The sequence below is a fragment of the Anopheles cruzii genome, chromosome 2 (genome assembly GCF_943734635.1).
Source record: "Anopheles cruzii chromosome 2, idAnoCruzAS_RS32_06, whole genome shotgun sequence".
Lineage (NCBI taxonomy): Eukaryota > Metazoa > Arthropoda > Insecta > Diptera > Culicidae > Anopheles > Anopheles cruzii.
In genome coordinates, this window is record NC_069144.1 from 47889409 (window position 1) to 47907988 (window position 18580).

Below are 18580 nucleotides of genomic sequence, written 5' to 3' on the forward strand. Positions count from 1 at the left end.
GAGAACAACATAAAAAAGCTGAACCCGCGAAAACAATTTCTTTTCTTTCGCTACATTCTCTTTACACTGAGAATCCGCAAAATGCCATTCAAATGAATTTGGGAGGATTAGTAATTTGAACGCGACGATTTCAAACTAACAATGTTTTGCACGGTTTACATATTTTTCAACGGGGTGAAGTGCCGGGGTTTGTTTCTTTGTACATCTTTTTCAACGGGGCATAAACTGTCATCGAATGACAAGCCAAATAAAATTGATGCAAATTTTGCGTCGCAATCATGTTCCAATTTTACCCGCTGGAGTGAATCGAAGAACGAAAAATGTCTGAATCGAACTTTTACGGGTTCGAAACTCTGTGGAAGCTGGTGGGAAGCACGGTAGAGACGAAATCAGAAGTGCTAATTGTTTTTGTGCACTGGTTCCTGACGAAGCACGGATTTCTCTGCGTTGGAGTAGGAGACGACGTAGGTTCTAGAAATATTTTGAGTCGATCCGCCATTTAGCGTTCCCGTTCCCTTCCAGAAAACGTTGAATGATGGTGATGAAAAAAGTGAGCTTCTGCCGGAACGCTGGAACTGCGATCGCAAGACATACGCGATGCGCTATGTTTTCGAAGGAAATCTGTACATTCTGTTCGGCAATGTCTCGGACGAGACGATGGTAGTTAATCTGCTGTCGGCCAAGGACCAACAAGTATCGGTCGTGGCCTTTGAACTGGAAAGCACGGTTCTCTCATTGCGTGGCGATACACTGTCGGCGTTGATTGCAAATGTCGGCAAACAGCTGGTCCGCTTGAAAGACGACATGATTCAGCCGGTGGTGACCGGTGTGGCAAAGGATGGCCAAACACAAACGGATCTAACGGAAAAGCGACTACAGGAGTTCGACAAATTTCGGGGAAGAGCTCTTACGGATGAATATCCCGAGTCCATGCCATCGAGGGCTAGGGGACTCCAAATAGGTTCAACGGATCTCAATCCTCTGGCAGTGCCAGGCAGTGGCATGCTGATGGAACCGCCACGCAATCCTCTCGCCGATAGGTAAAGTACCCGATGGTTCTCGTTCCTATTGACCAGTGCCACAGTCAATAATAGTTGTGCTACTTACAGGTTTCGCGGACGCGGGGCTCGTTTTGATCCGTTCGGACCGAATCCGATGAGAAACTATGGACCCGATCCGGATCACATGGCCCCACCGGGGCGCTATGATGATATGTTTATGTAAACTTGTAAAGCGTAATCATAGTTTTGGTTTTTTCAAATTTTCTTCAAATAAATGAGAATAAGTGCCGTGACTTGTTCTTGACTGGCCTTACATGTCTTCCTCGTTACAGTACGATCATTGCGTTCTGATCGTCGTCAAGAGAGAACAGCTGTTCGAGCTGCCGAATCGTCACATCTTTCGCCAACCATCGGCCGGTCCGATCCGCCTGGATGGTTTCGTGGATCGTTTCCTCGATCGTGTCGCGCACGATGAACCGATGCACGACCGTTGGCCGCGTCTGACCGATACGATGGACGCGTCCGATCGCTTGCAGCTCCTCGCCCGGATTGAGTATCGGTTCGACGAGAAACACGTGTGTCGCTTCGGTCAAATTGAGTCCCTTCGAGCCGTACTGCAGTGGCAGCAGCAGACACGTCACGCCCTTCGTGTAGTCCTTGAACTCGTCGACGATGGTATAGAACTTGGTCGACTTCTGCCGGTAGGTGATTTCGTTTTTATTCAGCGCACCCCCCAAGTGTACCAGGATCGGTTGCCAGTACGAGAAGATCACTATCTTAACGTCCGGTTCGGCGGCCCGCAGCTCGAGCACGGTTTCGATGATCTTCAGTATTTTGTTGGAATAGTTTCCCCGCACATACTGCTGCGTGTCCGGCGTCAGTGTCACGTAGTGGATGCTAATGGACAAGGGAAAGACAAATGACATCACTACCTACGATTGGAAGGTGGGCCACAACTCACTGTTTGATGCTCTGCCGATGTCGACAGATACCGCATGATGTCATACCGCCAGTAGCCCGGGCCATATCCAGCACTTTCACCGTGCAGACGCTGCAAACGTGGTGGCCACACTGCAGCACGGCGTACCGAGTGTCTGGAACCGTTTGGCAGATCGGGCAAGGATCAATCTCTCGCCTGGCGCTCAGATGCTCCAGATACTTCCTGGTGCCCTGGAGGCGCATGAACGATCGTTCCGCTTCGCCCTTGGTGATCTGCAGATCGCGCATCTGCTCCGGTATTTCGCACGCCAACAGCTGCATGACACTTGGCTTCTTTTTGGCCTGTTCCAACTCACGGTACTCTTCATCGCTGATGAGCTGGAGGCGCGACTTGCACATTTTTAACTCATCGTACGCGGCCACCGTGTAGTTGATCTCGACCCAGTACCTGGAGTACTCTTTCATTTCGGTTTTAATCCGCTCAAGGTACGCCATTCCTGTGTCACTTGCGGCTACGATCGATTCTTCACCATGCTCCCGTTTGACAAGCGTTTGCAAATCTGCGGACAGAAAGTACTGTAGCCGTTAGCCAAGAGTGGCCCCAATTCCGTGCACTGCGTTGTAGTTACTTACGTTTCAGCAACGTTTCCTCCTTCGTCATCTGGTAGAGACCACCGGTGGCGGCCTGCAAATTCAAATTCGCGAACAGGACCGCCTCGAGCGCCTGCACCGTGTCCTTTACCGTGCAGAGCAAGCATCGTGGTGCTGGTGGCCCTCTGTCGGTCATGTCCATCTCCGTCTCATCGCCATCAGTCTGAAGAGCGGGATCGAGGTGACAGGCGAAAGCTGTCGAAACGAGGCGCTCAATGCGGACCCGTACGCCGGATGTCAATTCATGGTTCGGTTTGAGGTTCTCGACGAAAAACTCGAGCTTGGCGAAAGCTGCCTTGAGCGCAGAGCGCCGTTCGATTATTCGATCCCACCAGTTCGTCAGGATAAGGGCCAGTCCACGCCACGAACGCAGCTGCAAGTTTATGGCTTCCGGTTGGACGGTGATCCGCTGGAAGGCCGGTATGCCCCGTTGCGGATTCGCTTTGAAGTAGTGGAACAGTTCGAGCCACCAGCTGCAGTACTGGGGCGGTGGCGATCCGTCTTGTCCTTCCATTTCGTCCACTTTTTCGACGGCCGGCCGAAGATCCGTTTCCACCGTGCGTATCTTGCTGGCGTACTGTTCGATGTAGCGCCACTCGAGTCGTGCACAGCGTTCTCCATACTCACGGAGCTGGTCAGCGGAGGGAGCCCCGGTTGGCGCGTTGCTCTTCGTCAACTCGATCAAATTATGGAGGGCGTGTATCTGCAGCAACGAGTCAACACTGATCGCTCCCGTGTAGTCGTCGGCCCACCGGAGGGTGCTCAGATAAAGACGGAGCGCTTGTTCCGGTTCGTGCTGGAGCACGTGCAACGCTGCCAACCCGTTGAGCGTGGAAACGATCGTACGGAGCTGCGATTTGCAATCGTTGACGTTGCACGTGACCAGATGCTCGTGCAGCTCCGTCGGCGTCAGCAGTTTCTTGCCCTGCAACGCCCCACCGCCAACGTGCAGCACCGAGGGGATGGTACAATCCTGGCGCAGCTTCCGCAACGGTTCCATCAGAAGGTTTAGCGTGTGGATGTTTAGCTTCGCCATCGACTGATCGGAAGCTCCGAGCTTGTGGGCCTTCTGGCGAAAGGCGCACGCACAGAGGGTATGCTCGGTGCGATAGAAGAACGCCTGCAGCGAGGACATGGTGATGTAGTGCACGCGTTCCGTTTGCGGTGGTATTCCTAGTTGCTCCAGGACCGCCGCCTTACAGGTGCGCCACATGATACGGGCCATCATCGTCAACAGTGGTCTGGGGTTGCCAGTCGCGAACTGATGACTGTACTGGCGCCAGATCGAGTGATCGCTGTATGGTGCGTAGTCGAGATAGTGCACCAGGCCGTACAGATTGTTGATCGTCTTCTCGATCGGCGTACCCGTCACGGTCCAGCGGTGGACGGCTGGCAGGGCTTTCACCATTTTGGTCGCATTGTTGTGCACCTCCTCGACCATCTGCGCTTCGTCCAGACAGACGCGCCACCAGCGGACCATCGTGAGCGGTGTACTGGGACTGAGGAATCGTTTTTCGTGCCGTGACTGCCGCTTGTTAACCTCGGTGAAGTAAATTTCCGGCTTCAGCACATTGTAATCCGTCAGCACCACATCGTATGTGGCGAGATCGGCCGGACTGATCCACCCGCTCGGTCCCGAGACGCCGTTGTAGAGAAACACACTGAAGTCTGATTTGTTGATATGCTTCGCAATCTCGCTAGCCCATTGGTGTTTGATCGATACCGGGGACACGATGATCGTCGCACCGGACTCTACCGGCGGTTCTGTGCGCCAACACTCCGGACATAGGTATTCCCGATCGTCGGCCTGCTTATTGCGATGACGCAGCACGCAGGACCGATGCTGTAGGCGGCCACACTTCCGGCAGCCAATGGTGTTATTGCGCCGCGTGTTCATACAGAGACACTTCAGTTCGCATTTTTTACCTTTGAATGACGGAAATCTCGGTGCGGTTGATGAAGCGAACGCGCTGGCGTCATCGCGCTTCCGGGGATTTGCCAGTAGCAACGCCAGAATCTCCACCGTCTTGCCTAGACCCATCTCGTCCGCCAGTATGCCCCCGGGCGGAATGGGTATCGGTGGCGGTTGGGCATCGAACACTTCGTAGCTGTAAAGATCGCGGTAAAAATCCACCTCCGGAATGAAGGCACTTCGAAGGCGCACGTACTGTGCGGGCAGTGTGATGGTTTCCGTTTCGCGGCCTATCATCCACCGGAGTGCCTGCAGCTGGTAGGGGCGCAGTTCGGGCCGCAAGTGGGGAGTGGGTTTCGCCGGTTCCGGTTCACTAGTGGCCACCGCTTGGTGGCGCAACCGCAGCTGGTGGTAGAATTGTGTGACCGAGATGGACGAGTTGGGCTCGCTCGGTGCGGATTCGGTGGCCAACTCGTGCTCGATAGGGGTGCTGTGTTCGATTTCGCTAAACAAAAGGGCACACAGCTGCTGACGGGCACCATTGCATCGATGGTTGATTTCTTCGTTCGGCTGTCGTATTCGCATAAACACGCCCAGAGTGATGATTGAACTATCGAAAGCATCTGTCCGCTCGCGTAGAGTGTACTCCGGCACACGCCGGATCGATTTAACGATCGATTTTACGTCGACTTTCCGATCGATAGGAGCATAGTATTCACGTTCGTACAGGAATGCATCCGGCGGCCGAGGCGGTGATGCTGTGGGCGACTGCTGAAGAGATTCGTCATCGTTTATCTGCACATGACGCACACCGAGATCCAGTAGGCAATACTCCATAGTTTGCGTGCTTATTCGTGTTTTAATCAACGAATTGAATGTACAATTAAGAAACGCATTGTTTCCGCGTTTACGCAGATCAACGATTTGTTTATACACAAGAAAGCGGCTTTGGTGAGTCGCAAACGTCAAAAGGAAGCGGTGAGAAGTGAGAAGCAGTGAGCAACCCTTGCTCATTTATCCGTTAAAAACCTTGTAGAAGACCGAACGAATTTATTCGAATTTTTGTGGAACCCCTTTTCTACGATTAATGCATAAAATATAAGGCGACATCGCAAGCAATAATTTATGATTGACTTGCTGCTGTTTCTGTTCCTGCAGCAACCGTTTTATTTCGTCAAAACCTAACTTCTGCTGCTGCTTTTGCTCCTGCAATAACTGCAGTATTTGTTCGGCTGTTATTGTTTCTCTGCTGCCGGTTCTGTTGATAATCGGGGTGCACTCGATTTATATCGAAACTAATGAAACATCGAAATTGTATGTTAGTTGTTCAAATTTACATTTGCGGGAGATCCAATTGTGAGATCATCTTCACAATCGCTGAAGTGATCTTCTACTCTATCAGTGGGCAATTTCAATAAATTACGTACGAATCGCGTGATAACTGAACCGACTTTCAGCACAAACCGCCAACGCCAACTTTGTTAATTCTTAAGCAATGGATTTTCTTTCATGACATCCTTTTGCAAGGCACAGGAAGTGGTGGCAATATGCTATCCATACTATGCGAGCGCTTCTTCTAACCCGCTCACTTGCAGAAAATTTTCTTCATCTACCCGAAAGTAACGGTAACCATCGCTTTTGCATTTATTTCCTGCCTTATTAATACGATATAACGACAATAAACACTTAGACACGATCATAGGGATTATAAGAATAGTACTTTATTTCAAAAAAATTCAGAACATTGACTGACAGACAGTGTGTGTCGAGAGGGAAAGAAAGTAGTAGTTGCGATTTGCGTCGTAAGGGGCCGGAATCGGTTCGTTCGTTACGTACTAGGGCGGGCTCCGCAAATAATATAATGTGGGTTTGCATACCGTCTCCTCGCGCGGAGTCTTATTTCTTCTCCACGGTCTAAATACAACGTTTGCTGGAATTCCGGTTCGAAATGGGACACTCTCAGTATGCTTTGCCAATAATTCTGTATGACTATGCTGCACATCTAGGTCTCGGGTTTGTGCCATTCGTACACTAATGGCGTATTGTCGCCCCACGTATCGTCTCTGTCCCACAACGGCGCGGGCGCGAACAAGCCGAGAGGACTTTGTCACGCTTTGCAAGTTGATGCTTTTCCTTTTCCTTAACAAGCCCATTCACCAGTGTATTTCATTTTCTTAATATGTGTATCGTCTTAACAAAGGAAAGATTAAAGTTTCTCTAAGTCCCTCATCGGTTCACGGCTGAAGCACGGGTCGCTTCGGGTGTGGTTTCACTTCCCATTCCTTTCAGGCCCACCGTCACTTTGCGTCCGAACGTTGCGAACTGTGGGAATGTTTATAGCTTATCACTAGATTAGTAACCGATTACAATACCATCGGTGAACCGAACGTCGCGGTACTCGATACTTTATTTACTACTATTAGAACGAACAGAGAAGACAGTCGATTTTTATGTTCCGCCGGTTCGGTGGTGATGAAAATTGCAGCTCGATACGATAGCCCTTAACTACTCTACGACACAGGTGTGCCCAGGGAAGGAGTAAATTTGTCGTTTCAAGGCCCTTAACCTAAGCTACTCGCGCGCGCACTCGTGTGCAATGGGTTCTCTCACTAGGTAAAAGGTACACTACGTCGGAATTAATGTGTCCTGGAACGAAAGTGGTTGTCGTTGGTGAAGGGATCTTACGGGATCCGAATCCTGTGGCCGAATAGTAGCTTATACCAGTACAACAAAAAAAGACAAAGAACTGAACAGCACCCAGCGAGCCCGCAGCCCAGGTTCCCGGAGCCGAACGGACCGGAAAAATGGGGAGGGGCCCTTCCTGGCGGGGCGCGTATTCCGATTGAGTATTATATCATCATTGATTGGCGTGCGTTGATGGTTAGTCTCCTGCACTCCTGGGCCCTGGGCCCCCTAGTCCTGGTTACCTGCCACACGTTAGTAAGGTTGAAGATCGCAAACCGTCGCCAAAGACAAAGGATCTCCCGAGAGAGAGGAGCAGCGGAGTTGCGTGAGCTTTAAAACTTAATCATACCGAATGGAGTACCGACTACGAGTTACGGAAGGGCAACGGCAAAAACCCGGCGAGTCTACCAACTTCTAGCAAAAACAGAAAAGCACAGGAAACCCAAATAAAAAGGCCACACACGCGATTTGTGGGTGGCCTCAAAGTGTGAGAACTATTTACAACGAGAACTCGAGCCGACTCCGCAACTCCTAGCTGTAATGCGAAGTGGAGTTGCTGTAGGCAGTGGGGGCGATCGGTAAGTCTTCGATGGCAGTATTTCGGAGTAGCACAGGAAGCACAGGTTCTCTATGCGCTCTGGCAGGGGTTCAGTCGAAGATAGATTAGCTGCGTTCACAGATTGCAGTCAGCAAAAAACAGGTGAATTCTTGTCTCTTTCGCGATACGTGTGTGTGTGTGCGTGGTACAGTATTTCAATAATTTCCGCACCGAATCGGGCAGTCCGGTGTGACGGAGCGATATTGCGATTATATTTACAAATTTCCTAATCCTATCCGGGTTCGAGACTTGGCGTGGGCCAACCACGTGGAGCCCGCGCTACGGTCGTTCGCCCTAATATTAATAATATTAATAATAATATTAGTTAAAAGAAGTAAAACCAACAGCAGCCCAGCACACGGCGGTACCGACGATCCACGAGCGGTGGCGGTCTGCTTCGTTCGCGGGATCATAATCATAAAATGGGGCGCGCGAATGAAGCGCGAATTGGAACCGGGCGCACTGTGATGGTGGTGGCAGGGTGGTGCGTTGTGGTCCGCCGTTCTCGGTGGCCTCCTCCGAGGGGGGCGCCTGTGCTTCATCTTTTCGATTTTCTCTTCATTGACTTTGCTGCCGCCACTAGTGCCGCTGCTGCGGCCGATGCTGCCGCCGATGCTGCGGCCGGCGAGGTGCCTAATGTTATAAAGTGCGTAGAGTTTAATATGTTTTCTTTTCTCTGCTCTGCCGTTCTCGGGGTGCCCGGGAGCGGGAGGCGCCATTCGACCTCCTTTGCCCCGTCTCTAGTCCCATTCGCCGATGTACATGGCCCTCGGAGCGGGTATGTAGCCCCGGGTCGGGAGTGGGACGCGGCCGTACATGTGACTATAGGGTGACTCGACCACGTCCGTATCTGGAAGGGAGCAAGTCGGATTCATCGCGGTCAGTTTGGGGGTCCGATGCGGGGTCCGGGCGATTAGGATTAAGTGGATGAGTGAGTGATTAGCATTAACAAACATTTGCTGATTCGAACGTGCCGTGTGGGGACAATAATTGTGCATTTTACCATCAAACTAAGATGCGTGATGAACGGTTGTGATGAACGTGAAAATTAAGCAGAATGAAGTAGTACTATTCAAGTAGTTGAATAAGCAATAGAATAGAATAGAAACGAACTGAACACTAACCAACACCGGGGGAGGGCTTACCTATACCACTCTCGTAGCTGCGGGCGTGCCACATCAGCTGCTGGTGGTGCTGGTGGGCGGCCATCAGGTTGTGATGCGGGTGCATCTGGTGCAGCTGGTGCAGTGACTGCAGCGAGGCCGGGTGCTGCAGGTGAGCGATCGAGAGGCGCTTCGCGGCCACCGTTTCCTTGCTGCCACCGACGACGACGCCACCGTTGGCCGTCGCGCCCGGCCCGTTGTTGTTGTTCTCCTTCGACGACTTGGACGCCTTGCCGAAGTTTGGCACACGGGCTCGCAGTCCACAGTAGTACGGATCATCTGCAAAACGCACGACGACGAGCTTAGTTTCCGAAGGCCTGTCGGGTGGGCGATTGCCGGGGACTCACCGTATTTCTTGTTATCTTTACCCTTGTCCGATTTGCCACGCTGTAGCTTGACACGGTTCTCGTCCTCGATATCGTCGTAATCCGGCTGCGAAAAACCAATTGGGTGGACGGTTAAATTCTGGGACTCGCAGCGGAATCGTTAGCTGTGCGGCCAAGAGCCTTACCTTGCCGATCTCGTGCGTGGCGTACAGATTGTCCCGTGGAGGTAGTTTGGGCGGTTTCTCGCTGCGCCGCTGGCCACCGCCGACGACACCGCCGTTCCCGACGACCATCGGTTGCTGCTGCTGCATCAGGTGTTCGCGGCTGGCCGCCACCATGCCGGATCCGCTGGCCCCGAACCCGGAGCTGCCGGAGCTGCCACCGCCGTTGCCGGCCACACTGTACGGGTCCTCGTCCGGGATCGGGATCCGCGGGCGGTTCTTGATGTCCACCGGGCGTTGCACTGGAAGGTAGGTCGGCGAAACGGGCAGTCGGGCCGGGGGAAGGAAGAAGGCTGGCAGGTTTTAATTATTGGCTTTACACTTACATCCACCTTAAAAACGTAAGCTTTCGGTTGACCCGTTCATGTTTCGGACCTAAAGATCGGACGGTTTTGGGTGGGATCGCTGCTCCACGCGGTTGTTGAAGTAGGCAGTACCGGTTCCTTTCTGCATGTGGACATTAGATCGCTATAGATCCCGAAAATTGGAAGGTGAATTCCAACGCCATACGGCATTTCGGTCACGGTGAGTTTCGGTCTCAAGAACGCAAACCAATGTCATTTAATGGACGACGTGGACGACAGTTCATCAACCGATGTCCATCAACTACCCATCTTCATTCCGTACACATACTGGGCGTGGTAGAATTCGGAACTTCCGAATGCATCCCTGGCCGGCCGGGCACGTGATGGGTGTGTTAAATGCTCAAAGACTCGCGCCCCACCAAAAAAGGTGACCTCAACTTAAAATAACTTCTTTGCTTGCCTGAAACTCCTCGGAATCCGATCCGTGCACGGATGCTGCCGCCGAGTGGCGCTCGTCTCGCCGAGTGTCAAAAGTGGCAGTTACGGCCGATGCTCCGACAAAAATGCCACCACCAAACGGCGGGTCGGGAAGAGAACAAACATCAACACAATCCCTGAAGGTGGACCATTAAAACGAACCACGCCGGTGCGGACGTCCAGACGGATCGTGCTTTATTTACCCTACTCCCCCCGTACCCCGTCATCGGGAGATCGACACTTCCCGGGGGGCCAAACGTCATCTACCGAATTCTTCACCAATTGACATTCCATTTGTGAAAACATTGATTTGCCATCACCGAGGCGGAATGGGGCGAGGTTTATTTTCTTTCGAGGGACGCCGAGCCGAGAGCCCTGGCCAGAGGGGTCGGGGCTTTTCTTTTTACCGTTTGGCCAACTTCTTCGACCGTTCTATTCCCTGTGGTCCCCGCGCAGCGGTTGGCGGCGACAAACGTGACAATAATTCATAATGCAGAATGGTGTCTGGTGCCCAGGAAGTGGTGTGCTCGATCCGCGGGTTCCACGCGGGGTCTGGATCGGGAACCTACCGTTTACGTCGTGAGTTCGGTTCCCAATTTCCAGCCCGCCGATCCCGACAGCGTGTCTATTGTTCTAGTGCGACAGAACTGGTGTCCCCATTACCCGGGGGACCCCAAAGGGCCCGGTTCTAACGACAACAGGGCCCAGACCCCAGTTTCTAACTGGAAGCAAGGCAATCTCGCCAGCCCAAGTCCATTATCTTCTCGTCCATTCTGGAAATCGGCTCGACCGGGCCCTTAATGGCCGGCAGAAGATCGGCCGATCTTCTGGGCGCTCACATGACCTACTGCTTCGCCTCACAATCGGCAGGCGATGGGTCCGATCGATCGATATAACATTTTCCGAAAATTAATTGTCCCCGTCCCGGTACCGGTGGTCGGCCGATTGTTGTCGGCCGGTGTTGCTGTTGTTTCCGTTCGTTCGCGATCAACAGGCGGTGTGCGATAACACAAAACACAGCGAGTTCCGCAACCGCAACTATCGACAACGTGTTCGTTAGCTGTGGGGCCCACACAAAGTGTTCTACATTTACAGTTAGCTGAGCTTAAGGCTGGTACTGCGGAAAACTAGGACCTAAGAATGGGGTTTGTTTGAGGAAACATCGGTGCTCGTGACAGTGGAACCTCAATTGGGAAGATGCTACACGGAGGAAATCTTGCGGGACTATGGGGATCGCCCTCGAAACAAGACATTTACGGGGTGTTTGTAAGCATTTAATGGTGATGAAATCGATTGAAAGATTAACAACCGCAGTGAAACGCATAAACGATTCTGCTGCAAGGTCGCCAGGCCAGCATGCTCATAAACCTAACGCAGCCGAACCGCGCCCGGTGCTTGTGGTGTCTGTCAAATTGCGGCAACTGATTTTAGCACCAAATGCGTCGAGTACAGAGAGCAAGAGTCGCTCCCGCCGCACTGCGCAGGAGCTGCACACCAATCGAAGGAGGCGCCTTTTTATTTACAAATATTATTTATAGCAAAAACACGGCCATCGCGGGTGCCCTTTGACTGCGCCGAATATTGCGCCCCCCCGCGGTCGTCCGCAAGTCCGAGGACACACGCTGCGTACCGGCTAATTTCCATAAAAATTAGGCGGCCACCAGCCCCCCGCCTTTATCGAGCATTCAATTGCAAACCCCTTTTGCTAGTGGAGTCACCGCCGATTGTATGCAAAATGGTTGAACCCCGTGGGTAAGCACACCACTACGAAACCCCACTCGAGGCGAGCCTTTCAAATGTCTGTAACATTTAGGGATAGCACCCGCGAGAAGGGACGGACCTTGTAGCCTTGAGCTCCGCGCCGAGACAATCCCTCGGCGGGCACGGAATTCGACGGAATTCGCGACTTTACGCAATTGGACCTGACATTTGTCAGGTTATTGTGGCAACCCCGGCCGCGCACGCTTATCAGCGATCGAAAGTGTTTAGCAACGAACAGCGACGAGGCAAACGAGACGATGCACCGCGTGCCGTTTTAGCAAGAACCTTTCGCTCCACTGTGTTAGTGTCCTAACAAGACGGGGCGCGCTGCCCGTTCCCTTGGACTGATTCTTTGCTCTTGTCTTCTGAGAGTACTTGATCGAAATTAGGGAAACTTGACAGCTAGCGAGCCAGCGCCATCTATGTTACTACGGTACCACTTCAAAAGGTGTTTGACACAACTGACGTCTTACCGGGAGGTAGTTTACTCTTCAGCATGTCCATCGCAACCACGTTGATGATCAGCACCCACATCGGGCAGTCCAGGATGTCGTTCTCCGACTTGACGAACGCGATCGCTGACAGACACTGGGTCTCGAGGCGCCGGCGGTCCGGGTAGGCACGGCGCAGCTCGCGGTTCACGTTCGACTGGAACTTCTTCATGTCGAACAGCTGTTTCGGGGAGAAGTAAGGGTAAGCACCACGTCGATCGGAAACGGTCAGCGGCACTCACCTTGACAATCTTTTCACTCTCTATCGCCTGCGAGGGCAGCTTCAGGATGTCCGCACCGATCGCCGTCTCCTCGTTCGGCTGGCTGGCGGTGCTTTTGACGTACACGTTGCTCTTCGAGTAGCGTCTGATGAGAATGTTGCCAGCGTCGTCCATCTTGATCTTAACGCCCTGCGTGCGAAAGAGAGAGCGAGAGAAGGAACACGATCAGAACCCGGACTTGTGGAATGGAGTCCCCAGCAAAAAAAAAGTCGCACAGTCACACCACTCTCGAGCGGACGGGCGACTAATTAGCGCACCGGCCAACCGGAGAGGTGCCGTATGTCACCCTACGCCATGCGCGTCACTCAGCCCCCCGCCTCAGGGCACAAGAATGCACATTACTCCAATTAGGGCCCTTATAGGGTCACCACACTGGCGGCGGCGGCGTCAAATTACCCTAAAACCCGGAACTGGGCAATCATTTTTCTGCATTTCCGGGCGATGGCGATGGACGATGATGCTAATACGGGCAGGGATGTGGCCACCTCCCGGGTTCTGGGACCCCCGGTCCTGGGTTGCAATAAAATTAAATTAATAGCGCACCCGATTGTGGGTTTTTATGCAAACCAAGGGCTGATAATCGATGCCCCGGTGATGCGACGATGCATGGATCACCGCGTGGACAACTTGTTGCAACTTCATCCCTTGGCGCACGGGAATCATTGTGGCCGTGTGGCCATTATTTAAAACCACTCACTCTGAGTGGAGAGGGGACCGCAGCGCGCTCATAAGTCAGCGTCATATTTATTGCACCTCGGGCGACCCATCGGAAGGTACTAAAATTATACACCGGAGACCACCACAAAAGCCAGCGAAGAAGCGAAGTGTGTGTGTGAGTGTGGACGCTCCTTCTTGTCCTCGTCGCCACGCCACGCCATGCGTGGAGTCGAATTTAACGATCTTGTGGTCGTCTGTAGCTGAATACCAATTGACGACCTTGAGCTTCCTTCGCGACCGCTCGCTCGCCACATACGCGCGATCCGTTCCGTGAGCCTTCTCGCGGTGGGGAGAGGGGAGCTCCAGAACAAGTTCATCATCCGCTTCGGTTTGTGTTTTAACGATCGCGGTTCCGTTTGGGGTTCGGCGTCTCTCCGTGGGGTTCGTTGCTGTTCTTTGCTGGAGCGGCAGTTAAGAAACTCTTGTCTTGTCCCCAAAGCGTGTCAACGAATCGGGACGGGCTTCCGGCGAATGATCGATCGATGATGATTCCGGTGAGAAGCGCGATAAATTGTGACCACTCGTGGACGTTATTTTTATGATCATCCCCGCGATGAGTATGTCGACCCTCCCCCCCGCGAGGAGGGACCATCTCCGGCGCGCGACCTTTGACGGGTTTGTTGCGTGTCATCTTTAACAAGCGTGAACAAGCATGTTTATCATAAGCCGCGTGGCAGCTACAGATCATAAAACCCCCACAGCGTGAAGCTGGGCGCGCTTGTTTGTTTGACCATAAAACAGTGGAAACATGCATTTCGCACCGCAAAATTAGGCTACTCGGGAAGCGGCGGGATTGCGGGAAGCTGGGCCACTAGGTGATCGCTGCATCATGATGATTCGGGAGCATGATTATGCAATGCCACTATTACCGAACCGAGGGCAAATTGGTGCCCTTTGCTCCGGCGAATCACGGTTCGTCAGTAAATAAAACGAACAAATATCACGCACCAGGAAGAAAGCAGCATCGCGCTGGCGCTGAGAACGCTACGTGATTTAGTGCGGTTCACTCCTGCCGACCTCGCCGTGGAAAGTGATCGGTCATAAACTGCGTCCGACCGGGACCGGGAGGGAGGGCGATGCCCTTTCGAGGTCTGGCCTGGCTACCGGGTTGGGTTGGGAGTTTCTTTAATTGAAATTTATCTTTCCGAATCATGCGCGCGAATCAAATTCGCGAGGTGGAAACTGAAAACGGCCCCCGGAGGCATCCGGAACTGACCTTCTCTCCGGTGGGGCGCGCGGGCCGGGATGACCGGGAAAGAAAGCCAACTTGGGCCGGACAGCTAGCCAGCCGGATGATGGGTGGTGCACCTCGCGGACGGATCTTCTCGCACGCGGATCGCACGCGGATGGACGGTAGCCTTGATATTTCGTTGAAAGATCATCGAATGATCTTTTCACTTTCAGCCCGGGGCGTGTTGATTTAGTGCCGCCGCCGCCGATCGTGACCGTTCTCGTGATCGAGCTGCTCGTGTTGCGTGTTGTGACCACTCGGAAGTGGGTCTCGCTTGGGCCGCTACTAATTAAGCGGCCCCAAAATACGGTCCCCCCAGAATTTCCTGTAGCCCTAGAGGCAAATGTCATCCCCAGGACCCGAGCCGACTTACCTGTCCAACGTGTCGCTTAACCTCATCCGTTTTGTGATCGCGCATCGGATTGTCGAACCCGCAAAGGCCAATTCTGTGGAAAGAGAGAGAGACGAGATGCAGACGAGACATTAGATTAGCGTTCGAAGATGGGAGCGGCTTCGGTGTTGCGCGTGTCGTTGATCGATATCGCGCGCAACGATGGATCAGTTCGGAAGGAATTCGGGCAAGCCTGACAAATGGTTATTACCAATCCGTAGCGGATGAAGCGGATGAGCAAAGAACATGGTCCCGCGCGGCGGCCTAACCTTTTCCGTGCTGTTCCGATTTCGTGTGTCCTTCGGCGTGGCGTTCCGATTGGCGTAAAAGTAAAAGTGATTTATTTGCCGTGCCTCACTCACGATCGGAGGATGCGGGGTGGGCCATGTTGTACATGACGTGGTGCCAATTGATTTCGCACGAATCGGCAAAGCATCGGCTGCAATCGCTGCGCGGTCGCTAATGTCAATCGACCGTCGACCGCGAATTGTTTGCCTGCAACCGATCGGCAGTTATTAACATGCAAACCCCTGGAACCCCTCGGAGTGGTGGTCCATTTGGCAACACGTGCCGTGCACGTCTTGCGTCACGGCCGGAGAGAGATATCAACCCGGTTTGGATCCCGACAAAACGGGATCGCGGATTGCGAAATCGTTTCACGGTTTCACTTTTGTTTGAACGCGGTCGGCTCGTGGAATTGGGACCCTAGAATGCCGTATGCGCCCCAGCATGAATCATTACGAGTGGACAAAGCAGCAGCGAGCGGACCACCGGACCGGACGGTCCGGCGGGCCGGGTTGGAGCTCTTCTCGAGTGTGGCACTTTCGCAGCGGCGGGTTCGTCGTTTCGCTGCCGCCCAAGTCTTTCGAGTCGTTTGGTGCCGCAGAAACGGTTCAGCGTTGGGTTGGGCCGGCCGACATGTACTCGACGGCGTTATGGCATGCCAAAATGGTAGGGGAGGGGAGGGAGGTCCCAATAAGGGAGGCCATTGGTCGCTTTTATAGTCGACATTTCGACAGAATCGGGACAAGCGTTGCTGCTGCTGCTGCTGAGCCCTGTGCTGGCCTGTTGAACTCGATGACAGAGAGGGTTCGCTTTAGAAGGCCTTTTACCGGGCCCGGGCCCAGGCGGATATTGTTCCCCCGGGCTACTTGCCAAAAAGGCGCAACGAAACGCTTTTCGAAAGGCTCGATCGCTTGTTTGCTAGCTTGAGGCTTGAGCGTTTAGTAGCCTTTCGATGGCTATGTATTTGAGCGCGTGTGGCCAACCAGCCAGCAGCCAATTGCAGTGCTCTAGAATGTTCATTCGCAAGCCCAAAAGGCGCGTTTGAAGGGTCACATCGAGTCCGTCCCGGTCGCATACGTCTAATTTATGCAATGCCATTCTTTTTGCCATCGTTCGTGCGGGAGACTCTGACTCGCTTATCATCGGTAACAAGTGTGCTAATGAGTCAGAAGGCCATCCCGTCCCGTAACCTCACACAAATTCTCGATCTCTCTCTCGAGTGACCAGCGAAAGCGGGAGACGGCGGCGCAGAATGTTAACAAGCCGGGCCAATCTAACGGCAAACTCGGACGGCAAATGATTATTTGAGGTTTTCATCCTTGTTGTTGGCAGTTAGCGCCCGCCGCTCGGCCTAACGAGGCGGAAAAGGTCCCTGCACTTTGTCACCCGTGTGCACGCGCACACAGATCGGAAATCGGATCGGAATCCGGCAGTGGCCAGTCAACAACTGCGCGAAATGGACACCCGGGTGAGCACGGTACCGTTCGGTTCATTGGTGTATCAGAATTATGCAGAATCCTAGAACCCAATCCTAGAACAGAAACACACACACACGGAACCGTTGCAACGGAACACAGGAACACACAGTGAGCTCACCGCCCGTGGGGGTTGCGCTTTCCCATCGGGCGCGAATATTTACATTTCTAATTTCCACCCGGCGGAGGTCCCGGCGTTGCGATTGCTGCCCTGCGAATTAATGAATGCGGATCTTTTGATTGGCCGACCTCGGTCGATGTTGGGTTTTGGGTTGGGCCGTACGAAACGCTAGAGGAATAATTATCGAACGCGAGCGGACAGAGCGAACATGCCTTATCGGGATGGGGTCGCCCTTTTGGGTTCCGGCCGACGATCTTGCGGAGTTTGCGGACGCCTGTGGCTTTCGATCGGCCCGACCCGAGCCTGAATTAACCTTTGGCGGACCTCGAATATTAACATGTTTCATAAGTGGCGTCGAGTAATCGAATATTTAAATTAAGGATCACCAATTTCTGTGTCCTTCGGTAATAATTAAGCCAATCCTAGAGTTGTCACATGTTCACATGCCCATCGAACGGCTTATTAGGTGATCTCTTGATGATCGATAATCCGAACGGATGACAAATTAGCATAACGTTTAACGATCTTCGCCTTACGATCCGTGTGCTTAGGTCATTTCCGCGACCCGCAAACGCGACATTTGATTGGAAGCGATCGCCCAAAAACGGTCAGAACGGCCAATTAAAGAGCATACATATTTTTGTAGCCTTTTAGGTGGTTTATGATGATCCCCAATGCTTGAAATTGATCGCCTGGCGCGAAGAGTGATCGTTCTGAAGGCGAGCCATAAACCGTGATCACATCGCACCAGATCACAGCAGGAAACGGCAGCTTTTAAGAGCAGACCGAGCCGACCGAGGTGCGCGTCCATTCTGGGCGTTGTCTCCGAGGCTGATCGTCGTCGTAGTGACCGACACCGAGACCACCGCGATTCATGATCGATCTCTTTCGCACTCTCACCCGTGGAGTTCGCAACAGTAAAGCGTCAATTAAAACGCGGCACAACGCGCCGGAGGGCGTTTTACCTAGGCCCCCCGGGTGCCTCCAGGGAGCGACCGAGAAGGAGAGAGACCCGTAATGATGGTTGGCCGTACTCAAGAAAATTAAAGTCCCATAAAAACTGGACGACCTTGCGGTGCGGTGGCGAAAACAACGTGGCGGCAGTTCGTGCGCAGACACTAAACTCACGCACGGCCGGCGTTTCTGTTGATGAAAGCCAATAGTTGGCCACTCGGCTCTGCGGTCCACCGTTTGCGTCAGCATAGAGCAGATGCAACGAGGAAGGCGTAGGGACAGAACTTCCGGCCACGCACCCGTCCTTCATCATCGCCATCGCTGGGGCGTGTGTTAGATTCTTTGTCACCCTTTGGCGCCCGGTTACCGTTTTGTTTCCCACAACAGGCCCATCGTCACCACCATCGTCATTGTTAAACGTGAATTTTATTTTCGCATTAACAACACACAGCGGGTCGATACAATTGCAATTAGGTCCCAAAATGGTCCGCCTTAGGCACTGGCACATTTCCGGCAATGGCGCGAATCGTCTCAAGCATTAGCATCTGCTCACGTTCGGTGGGGCTCCTTTTTACATGGGCGCTGACGCAGACTA

The 18580-nt window shown here is 53.1% G+C and overlaps 3 protein-coding genes across 4 annotated transcripts in view; 1 reads left to right on the plus strand and 2 right to left on the minus strand.

Annotated features, from left to right (window-relative positions):
- The first annotated feature begins 264 nt into the window (after positions 1–264).
- Positions 265–1275, plus strand: LOC128267703 (proteasome inhibitor PI31 subunit). Its single transcript, XM_053004593.1, has 3 exons — positions 265–464; positions 523–1040; positions 1110–1275. The coding sequence occupies exons 1-3, from the start codon at positions 321–323 to the stop codon at positions 1222–1224; spliced, it is 777 nt and encodes a 258-aa protein (XP_052860553.1). The 5' UTR covers positions 265–320; the 3' UTR covers positions 1225–1275.
- Positions 1276–1327: 52 nt separating this feature from the next.
- On the minus strand, positions 1328–5340 carry LOC128266856 (E3 ubiquitin-protein ligase SHPRH). Its single transcript, XM_053003646.1, has 3 exons — positions 2574–5340; positions 1963–2500; positions 1328–1898 (listed from the first exon to the last, which is right to left on the minus strand). The coding sequence occupies exons 1-3, from the start codon at positions 5338–5340 to the stop codon at positions 1328–1330; spliced, it is 3876 nt and encodes a 1291-aa protein (XP_052859606.1).
- An 869-nt stretch (positions 5341–6209) lies between these two features.
- The window catches only part of LOC128269101 (uncharacterized), a 72403-nt gene continuing 60032 nt past the window's right edge, over positions 6210–18580 (minus strand). Inside the window, exons 4-10 of one of the 2 annotated variants that reach the window (XM_053006462.1) lie at positions 15133–15205; positions 12773–12940; positions 12513–12711; positions 9461–9738; positions 9297–9381; positions 8932–9228; positions 6210–8636 (exon numbers count right to left, since the gene is read on the minus strand). In XM_053006462.1, coding sequence (XP_052862422.1) covers positions 8527–8636; positions 8932–9228; positions 9297–9381; positions 9461–9738; positions 12513–12711; positions 12773–12940; positions 15133–15205 — 1210 coding nt within the window. In that variant the 3' untranslated portion in view covers positions 6210–8526. Of the gene's footprint in view, positions 8637–8931; positions 9229–9296; positions 9382–9460; positions 9790–12512; positions 12712–12772; positions 12941–15132; positions 15206–18580 lie in introns of both variants that reach the window. The other variant, XM_053006461.1, reaches the window with a different exon arrangement.